Source organism: Tachysurus vachellii, chromosome 4 (assembly GCF_030014155.1).
Source record: "Tachysurus vachellii isolate PV-2020 chromosome 4, HZAU_Pvac_v1, whole genome shotgun sequence".
NCBI classification, from domain to species: Eukaryota; Metazoa; Chordata; class Actinopteri; order Siluriformes; family Bagridae; genus Tachysurus; species Tachysurus vachellii.
Genome location: NC_083463.1, coordinates 30033065 through 30042584, shown reverse-complemented (window position 1 = coordinate 30042584; position 9520 = coordinate 30033065). Strand labels below are relative to the sequence as shown.

General features: G+C 39.1%; 1 protein-coding gene across 1 annotated transcript; it reads right to left on the bottom strand.

Moving 5' to 3' along the window:
- Nucleotides 1–3235: 3235 nt before the first annotated feature.
- On the bottom strand, nucleotides 3236–5459 carry LOC132844045 (polyadenylate-binding protein 1-A-like). Its single transcript, XM_060867203.1, has 5 exons — nucleotides 5132–5459; nucleotides 4584–4749; nucleotides 4226–4376; nucleotides 3498–4108; nucleotides 3236–3310 (listed from the first exon to the last, which is right to left on the bottom strand). The coding sequence occupies exons 1-5, from the start codon at nucleotides 5295–5297 to the stop codon at nucleotides 3301–3303; spliced, it is 1104 nt and encodes a 367-aa protein (XP_060723186.1). The 5' UTR covers nucleotides 5298–5459; the 3' UTR covers nucleotides 3236–3300.
- Between the last annotated feature and the right edge of the window lie 4061 nt (nucleotides 5460–9520).

Genomic DNA, 9520 nt, shown 5'->3' with positions numbered 1-9520 from the left:
GTTCCCCCTCCCTCGAATCTACAGCACTGCCTTCTACACATGGAATTTGTATGTTAAAGCCGTTGATTGACACCTTAAAGCGACCAATCGTAACCGCACGATCATATTAACGTATCCAATCATATGACAGAGTCTCTGTAACAGTACTTAATAATTTAAGTTTAGTTTAGTATAATACATTGTGGTAAAGCAGTGAAGGATAACATAGTTCGATATGGAATAATAATAATAATAGGTGTAGTATGGAATAGTAAAAAAATAAATAAATAAAAAGTTAAATATCAGTGTATAATTTTTTAAAAAATTATTGTTGATGTGATCTTAATTTATTTAATTTAGCTTTCGAAAACAATCATCTCAAGCAGGAACATGACAGAGTTCAGGGTTGTTCAGTGGCCTTCACAGTCAGTAGATCCGAATCTTGAAGAACACCTTAGGGATGTGGTGGTACGGGACAGCCGCAGCAGAAAAATTCATTCATTCATTCATTCATTCATCTTCTACCGCTTATCCGAACTACCTCGGGTCACGGGGAGCCTGTGCCTATCTCAGGCGTCATGGGGCATCAAGGCAGGATACACCCTGGACAGAGTGCCAACCCATCACAGGGCACACACACACTCATTCACTCACGCAATCACACACTAGGGACAATTTTCCAGAGATGCCAATCAACCTACCATGCATGTCTTTGGACCGGGGGAAGAAACCAGAGTACCCGGAGGAAACCCCCGAGGCACGGGGAGAACATGCAAACTCCACACACACAAGGTGGAGGCGGGAATCGAACCCCGACCCTGGAGGTGTGAGGCGAACGTGCTAACCACTAAGCCACCGTGCCCCCTGCAGCAGAAAAATCTGTAATAATAATAATAATAATAATAGTAAAAATAATAATAATAATTCTGCTGTAGAGGGAAACTAACATGTATAAATAGCAAAATATAGCCTACGGTCAGTAACACAGTAGCTATATTGTAGGATAAAGCTAGTAAAGTCAGGCACAAAATATAGTATTCACACCTATTAAAGTGGTCCCTGGGTGCGAGATCTCAATCACAGAGCTCTTATTCCTTGTACAATTAAATCTCTGTCCCTCTTTTTCTTCCTTTAGGTCTGCTGTCCAGTAAGTTCTTGTTGTTAACCACAGATCACCATCGTGAACTCTTGTCTGTGGCCTCTCTGAGTCACAAAAACACCAAGCGCTGATAGATTATTCCCCTAATAGCCCGCTTGTGCAGTGTGTGTGCGTGTGTGTGTGTGTGTGTGTGTGTGTGAGTGCATATTTGTTATCACGTCTGCAAAAATGATGGGTAGGGGGGTTGTGTAATGCTGTGATATTGTGCAATGTACCAGTGCCTTCAGCTGTTACTGTGTTAAGAAACACTCTGTATCTCACATCCTGTGAGATTCTGTGATTTTTTTCAGCTTCAGAGCTGTTAGCTTCAACACATTATTGTGGCATACAGGAACAAATAAACACTTGCAAAAATCCTGCATTCGCAAGCATCTATGTCAGAGGATGGCCATGAATACATACACAGATACACACATACATACATTTCCTAAACGAGGGAAAGATCAAAGCAGGATTATTAATCATTTTTAATTAAATATTCTACCTTACAGAGAGCTGGGGAATTTAATTACTGTCTAGTTAATAGCACTTTCATTTAGCTTGGGGTTGAATACCAGAGCGCCACGACTTCATATATACAGTATATGTGTATATGTACACACAAAGAAAGGATTTCGATTGACTTTTAGATTAGCTTGGATTACGTACAGTTCTCTATATAGCACAGTCTATAAAGCAAAAGAACTATGAAGTGAGTCAGGGAGCAATTTGATTGACAGCTAATTGTTATAATTAGCTTAGAAACTTCAGAAGAAACTGTATCACTAAATTATGGGCGAGGTCAATATACGGTATTGTGCGGGATAACAATATTTTTCTGTAATCACATTTCACTGGACTTTCAGCAAAGCCTAGATAGTAGCCATACACCAGACTGTCCATACACACACACACACACACACACACACACATACACACACACACACACAATGTGCGCATGTGTATAAGTAGGTCACAGTGTCCTCATGGTGGAGTCTACATGCAGGCATCATACATCATTGAGATCAGTAACATCAAACTGATTGAATCATACCACAGAGAGGGAGAAAGAGAGAGAGAGAGAGAGAGAGAGAGAGAACAGGAAGACAGAAAAGAAGAGCTATAGTACAGGCATGTATTTTTCATGCCTCTCCTGAGCAAGACGAGACAGTTTCGGGCATCTGGTCGACGATGTCATAGGGATATAGATTTCACTGTATATCTCCTCGGGATGGAAAGAAAACCGTAGCCTTTGTTACAGCTGAGGTATTTTTGCATCTGCTACAGAGAACCACAACCTTTACAGCTACATGACCTTGATTTCATTCTTTTCACTGTATTGTATAGGAGCGTCATACATAATCCAGCAAATCAAATGAATATAGAAACCTTGTACTAAATAGCTTGCGGAAATTTCTCATAATCGACATTAAAGATTTAAAAAGAATAAATAAAAGGAATTATATGAGTCTTCATTGGTAGGAACCATGGGCCAAGCAGAACCATGAGCCAATTCAAGTTGTTTTCACTAAAAAAGCATACAAAATCTGTCCACCAGCTATTTCACAAGTGTTCATGCCTGTTATCCAACAAAGTAGGTCAAGCTAAGATTTAGAGATCTGAGATCGCTTCAGGTTTTTGAGATAACTAGCATGCTCGTGGTCTACTGAAGAATTTATGCTAAAATGCTAAAATTTGTAAGACATGATGTGAAGATTATTCCCTGATGCCTCAGCGATCACGGGCAGCAAATGAGTCAAACAATGGCAGTGAGAATGTGCAAGGATGTAGAAGAGCCGCTAAAATCCCAGCAACAGCTGGACCTTCGTTCTTTATCTAACTCGGCCAAATTAATCGTCTTAACAGAATGAAATTTTCACTCCATGGGGTTAATTTGTCACTGTGTTCACTGTGTTTATAAAGTTTTTTTTTAGATTATTATTATATTTGTATATTTATTGTATTAGATTATATCTTTTATTAGATAATTAAATGTTCAGATTTCAATGCTCTTGAGTTGGAAATAAAGACACATACACAGAGATTATTCTTAAAATGTATTAAAAATTCAAACAACAATATATTTAAATTATGTTTACAATATATTTAAAATAATTGTCTGTGACATTTCATCTTCTTCTTATTCTCCCCTTTCTAATTTTTGCTGTTTCTATGCTTCATTTTCATGGTTTCCTGAAAAAAAAAATGCAGAAGTCAGAAATAAATAAATAAATAAATAAATAAAGATCCCTCTGTGTGTGTGTATGTGTATGTGTGTGTGTGCATGCTCTATCTGCATCTATCGTACACTGTATTGTAATATTAAGCATGCAGAATATTATCATTATACAGATTCCACAGATGTAGATGTGTTCGGTACCTCAAGTGTAGCTGGAGCTTTTTCCACAGTGTCCACTGGGGTGGATGTCGCACACCTTCTACAGTGTCCACTGGGGCATCTGTCTCCACACCTTCTACAGTGTCCACTGGGGCAGTTGTCACCACACCTTCTGCAGTGTCCACTGGGGCAGTTGTCACCACACCTTCTGCAGTGTCCACTGGGGCAGTTGTCACCACACCTTCTACAGTGTCCACTGGGGCAGTTGTCACCACACCTTCTGCAGTGTCCACTGGGGCAGCTGTCTCCACACCTTCTACAGTGTCCACTGGGGCATCTGTCACCACACCATCTACAGTGTCCACTGGGCCAGCTGTCTCCACAGCCTCCACGATGTATTTTGTGGCAGCTGTCTCCACAGATTGGACAAGGTCTTCCGAGCAAGGCGTCTTGACAGCAGGACTGCTGAACTCCTTCCTGAACATTCTCTGTAGGAGAGCCTGGCGCTCCTCTTTCTTTTGAGCCAGTCCAACGTAGATCTTCTTCTTGCCCCACATCATTCCGTTCAGCTCGTTCATGGCTTTCATGGCATCCTGGGATGATGTAAAACAGACGAAGCCGAACCCCTTTGAACGCCCCTTCTCCATCATCACCTGTAAGAGGCAGGACCATGAGGAACAATCAGCACAGAGAAAGCTTTTCACTCAGTAAGGGGAAGTGGATAGAGATTATTGAGAATAAAATGGGAGCAATTATTAGTTGTAAGTGACCTTTGCACTTTTGATGGTTCCAAATTGTGCAAATGTCCTGTACAGGCAGTCATTGTCAATGTTGTCGTCCAGGTTCTTGATGTACAAGTTGTTGCCCTGGTTTTGGTCTTCAGCCTTGGGCTCCTCCCGAGACTTAAAGTACTCGACGGTGCTGTAACACGACAGAGAAGCTGCTCTTAGACTCTTTATCTAAATCCTGCTGTTAGAAGTTATGTCTTCGGCAGCAAAATTACAGCAAAATTGTGTCAACAATGTAAAGAGTTCAATACATCTTAAGCAGTAAGTTAAAGTGGAATGTAAAGAACCCTAATATTTGAACCCTGGCTGGTAAAAACATATTAATTCACACGTGGCTTACATTCGGCGGCCTTTCAGGAGCATTCCATTGACGGACGGATCAAGGTTCTTAATGACGATGTTACACCCTTCGGTAATCTTCGCAGTGGGTTCCCATCGGGACCACATGACCCTCATGGGTCTCTCCATTAGAAGTTCAAAGTTGAACATCTGTATAGCTCGCTCGGCTGAAGGAACAGAAATAAGTCATTAATATCAATAAAAAATACTCTTCAATAATAAAAAAAACAAGACAATATAGTATCTGTTTATTATACTCTATATATAACTCATTATACTGTAAATACTGTACTCATACTGTAAATACTGTACATCTTGCAGTTGATGATTATTGCACTTCTGGTTTGATGCCAAACTGCATTTCGTTGCCTTGTACTTGTACATGTGTAATGACAATAAAGTTCAATCTAATCTAATCTAATCAAAATACATGTTCATATCTTGTTGTACCATTTAAAACATGACCATATCCACATAATAAAACTATAAAATACTACAGTAAATTACACACGTAATTGTGATTGTAATATTAAACTAAACTAATGTTACCGTCGGCTCGATGGTAAAAGTTGACGTAGGCGTAGCCGAGCGGGAAGCCGGTCTTCTTGTCCTTGCAGACGTGGACCGATTGAATTGGTCCTGCATGATTGAATTTATTTAGAAGCATCAGATCTGATACTTCTGGGTGAAGATCACCAACAAACACTGCAACCATTGTGGAATTTGGATGTTGTTGTTTACTTTTAAACTTCTGGTAAAATGCTGGTAAAACACTAATAAAAGCTTCAAAAATGATGTTAAATACTGCTGATAAATTTCTACTCGTTTTAAAATAGCTAGTAATCGCTGTAAACCTGCCGATAATCGCACTACTATGTCTATGTCTCACTTGCTACTGATGGTTTGAAGACGCCACACTGCTGAGTCATAGTTCCATCAGTGACATCATCAAGCCAAATAAGGGTTGATGTTTTGATTTAAATCAAACTTTATCAGTGGGTCACGTGACCCTGTTGGTCACGTGACCCATTGATATCATGTAGTACATTAAGCACAAGCTCCAACTCCAATAATGAATCCAATTCAAAATGACTTGTCGTTGTCCATCTGTACACGAAACAGGCCGAGCTGCAATTAATCCATAATAATAATAATAATAATAATAATAATAATAATAATAATAATAATAATAATAATGACAACAATAATAATAATAATGACAATAATTATTATTATTATTGATGTCACTAGGATAGAAATTCACCTTTACAGAGCAGCCTTGGAGCAGTTCAGATCTGTCTGCAGGCCCTGGGGCCAGATTCTGAACAGCTCTGCTACAGTATACATCATCTGTAGAGTATTACAGAAAAACATTTTAAATCCATTATATTACCAACTATGTTTCATACATATATTTTGTGAATGCACATTTCACAGATTTTGCTAGACCAAAATATGTGAGTGTGTGTGTGTGTGTCTTTAAATTATCAACATTTTTCTCTCTTATTCCTCATGGATGTCCAGGGATTCAGCTGCATCTGTCTGCTTGTGTCACACCCTTGTATTCCCCTCTGCCCCTGTGTCTGTGTCTCCTCTGTGTCTCTTTAGATGGACTGTCAGTAACTACTATTAAACGCGACCAGCTGGTTTTCAGCCTCCGTTTTGGATTACTCATAAAGCGAAGCTCCAGACTGCATTAATGCACGGTGGTTGGTTAAAAATGCCATTTTGCACGTTCCTGTTTCTTCTTCCTTGGTCCCCGTCCACTGGTGCAGCTACAAGAGAAAGACAGTATTGAACAGAAGGATTGAATGGCCACTCTGTAAGGAGGAAAGAGTCTAATGTTACACACAAACACACACCCCATGCAGAGCTGGGAACCTTCGGAGACACAGAACCGTCAAAAAGCCAACATGACCTTCTTCCTTTCTCGCTCGCTCGCTCACACACCCACACGTTTTTTTTTCACGCCGCAACAGGTTGCCGGAGCAGTGTGTCAGGGCCTGAGTGATGGGGGCGTGCGGGTATGGCGCCAGAGGCTATTGACTGGGGCAGAGGTTGTAAGTTGTTGCGAGCTGCACATTAATGCACAATGCCAAGGGTAAAATTTTTTGATTCGGTTTAGGATTGGTCCAAACAGCAGCTCAGCAGCTCGAACAGCAAATCACGGGTATATATTAATGCAATTGTTGTAATTTTACCGTTTCTATAGTAACACATTTTTGGATGGAGTCTCCACTGTCAGGTTTTTTTTGTCACACGTAAAACCGTATTCGTATCAAGACAGAGTAAAGAGAGGAATGTCTGTTTATAGATGTTATAACAAGCACTAACAAGAGCAAACTTGTTTCAAGGACATAAATGTAACTCTAAATGGATAAGAAATAGAAACGGTCACAAAAATACTGCGTTATAAGAGGAATCAAACACGTTTGATATTATAATAATAACTATTCCTGTTTTAATCCTGATCCCTTGGTGGATGTTTCTATACAGAGTGGACGGCTATGAAAAGGGCAGACGAATAGGGAGCATGAGTTTGTTCTGGTGAGTCAGTCGGTGTGAGGATATGAGGCAGACAGAGGCAGTTGGCACCTGTAACTATGGCATCGCACTTACACCATTAACACTAGCGTGGCAAAAGTGAATGACGATATAACAGCAAAGTGTTTGAGTTCCATGGTCCACCTCTTCCATGGTCTCACACACACACACACACACACACACACACACACACAGACATATACAGACACACACACACACTCACACACACAGACACACACACTCACACAGACACATACAGACACATACAGACACACACACTCACATACAGAAACACACACACACTCACACACATAGACACACACACTCACACAGACACATACAGACACATACAGACACACACACTCACACAGACACATACAGACACACACACTCACACAGACACATACAGACATACAGACACACACACACACACACACACACACAGACACATACACACACACACACACACACACACACACTCACACACACACACTCACACACACTCACACAGACACATACAGACACATACAGACACACACACACTCACACAGACACATACAGACACACACACACACACTCACACACACAGACACACACACTCACACAGACACATACGGACACATACAGACACAATCACTTCTAATAAATCACTATTACAAAACAACAGTCTATTAATATATTTGTGAAATCCAGTCTGCACTTTAAAGACTTTAGAGCCCGTAAGCTGGTGATTCATAAAAACATGAACATAGGGGCATTAAACTGCCCATAAACTTGCTTCATGATGTTATTCTTTGAAACAGGAAGTCAGGGTGGAACATGTCTAGGGGCTTGACTTACAGTAAGTACTTTTCAAGATAAGGCACATCCGTAACAAATTGGTCCTGGGAAGTATTTCATTGGACACATTTATTACATGTCCCTGAGTAAGGAATGAGACACGAGGCACTTTTTTTTTTGGACCCAGAAATACGTGAAAATGAATTGCAAACAAATGAAACAAAATGTCAGCATTCTTAATTTTTTGTTTGTTCAATACATAATGCCATATACAAAACTCTGTATAACAAAAATACAAAAAAAAATGGTAAATATAAAAAAATAAAAAATATATTAAAAAAAATATTTATAAAAAAATTAAATATATAAAAGTGGTAAAAATACTTTGTGATTATTTTAGAATTTTTTTTTATATAGATATATATCTATATAAAAAATTAAAGCATACAAGATTTTTTTTTACCTGTTTTCAAATGCTACTCCACAAATACGAATGATTTTGTAATTCGTTGTAAGTGTTTCGTTTGCACTCGTATTTCTTGATGTACCCGAATACAAATACATTATTCATAATGCACAAATAATGTCTTCCTAATGGATACGAATTCGGAGACAAATGTATCTGGACTGGGATCCAGTGGGACAAGAACAAAGATGTTTTATACAGAAGGAAGAAGGTTAGATATGATGTTTGCTGTACATACAAAGACCAGACAGTGTGAATGTGGCACTGTGAGATTTCAGTGTATTCATGAGTTTGTACAGTAGAAAAAAGCTTGATGAATTGACTTCATTCCAATTTGTGAATCGTTTCCACTTGATTGAACTGTGGATTATGAATAATGAGAATTTAATTTGGTCCCATATCTTTGTATAGCACTTTTAACAATGAGCACAGTCTTAAAGTAGCTTTACAGAAGTGTTAAAAAACATAGAATAAAAATAATAAAGTAATATTTTATGAATAATGAGCAAGCCAGAGTTTGGTAAGGAAAAACTCCCTGATATGAGGAAGAAACCATGATATGAGGATGAGAGGAAGAAACCTTGATATGAGGATGACAGGAAGAAATCTTGATATGAGGATGATGAGAGGAAGAAACCTTGATATGAGGATGAGAGGAAGAAACCTTTATATAAGTATGTGTGGAAGAAACCTTGATATGAGGATGATGAGAGGAAGAAACCTTGATATGAGGATGATGTGTGGAAGAAACCTTGATATGAGGATGATGAGTGGAAGTAACCTTGATATGAGGATGATGAGAGGAAGAAACCTTGATATGAGGATGATGAGAGGAAGAAACCTTGATATGAGGATGATGAGAGGAAGAAACCTTGATATGAGGATGAGAGGAAGAAACCTTTATATAAGTATGTGTGGAAGAAACCTTGATATGAGGATGATGAGAGGAAGAAAGCTTGATATGAGGATGATGAGAGGAAGAATCCTTGATATGAGGATGATGAGAGGAAGAAACCTTGATATGAGGATGTGTGGAAGAAACCTTGATATGAGGATGATGAGAGGAAGAAACCTTGATATGAGGATGAGTGGAAGAAACCTTGATATGAGGATGATGTGGAAGAAACCTTGATATGAGGACGATGAGA

Coding starts and splice junctions, on each gene's coding strand:
- LOC132844045 (XM_060867203.1), bottom strand. CDS start 5,297: ATGGTTGCAGTGTTTGTTGGTGATCTTCACCCAGAAGTATCAGATCTG. Junction 4,750..5,131: donor CTTTTACCATCGAGCCGACG/GTAACATTAGTT, acceptor CTGTTCCTTCAG/CCGAGCGAGCTATACAGATG. Junction 4,377..4,583: donor CTCCTGAAAGGCCGCCGAAT/GTAAGCCACGTG, acceptor GTCGTGTTACAG/CACCGTCGAGTACTTTAAGT.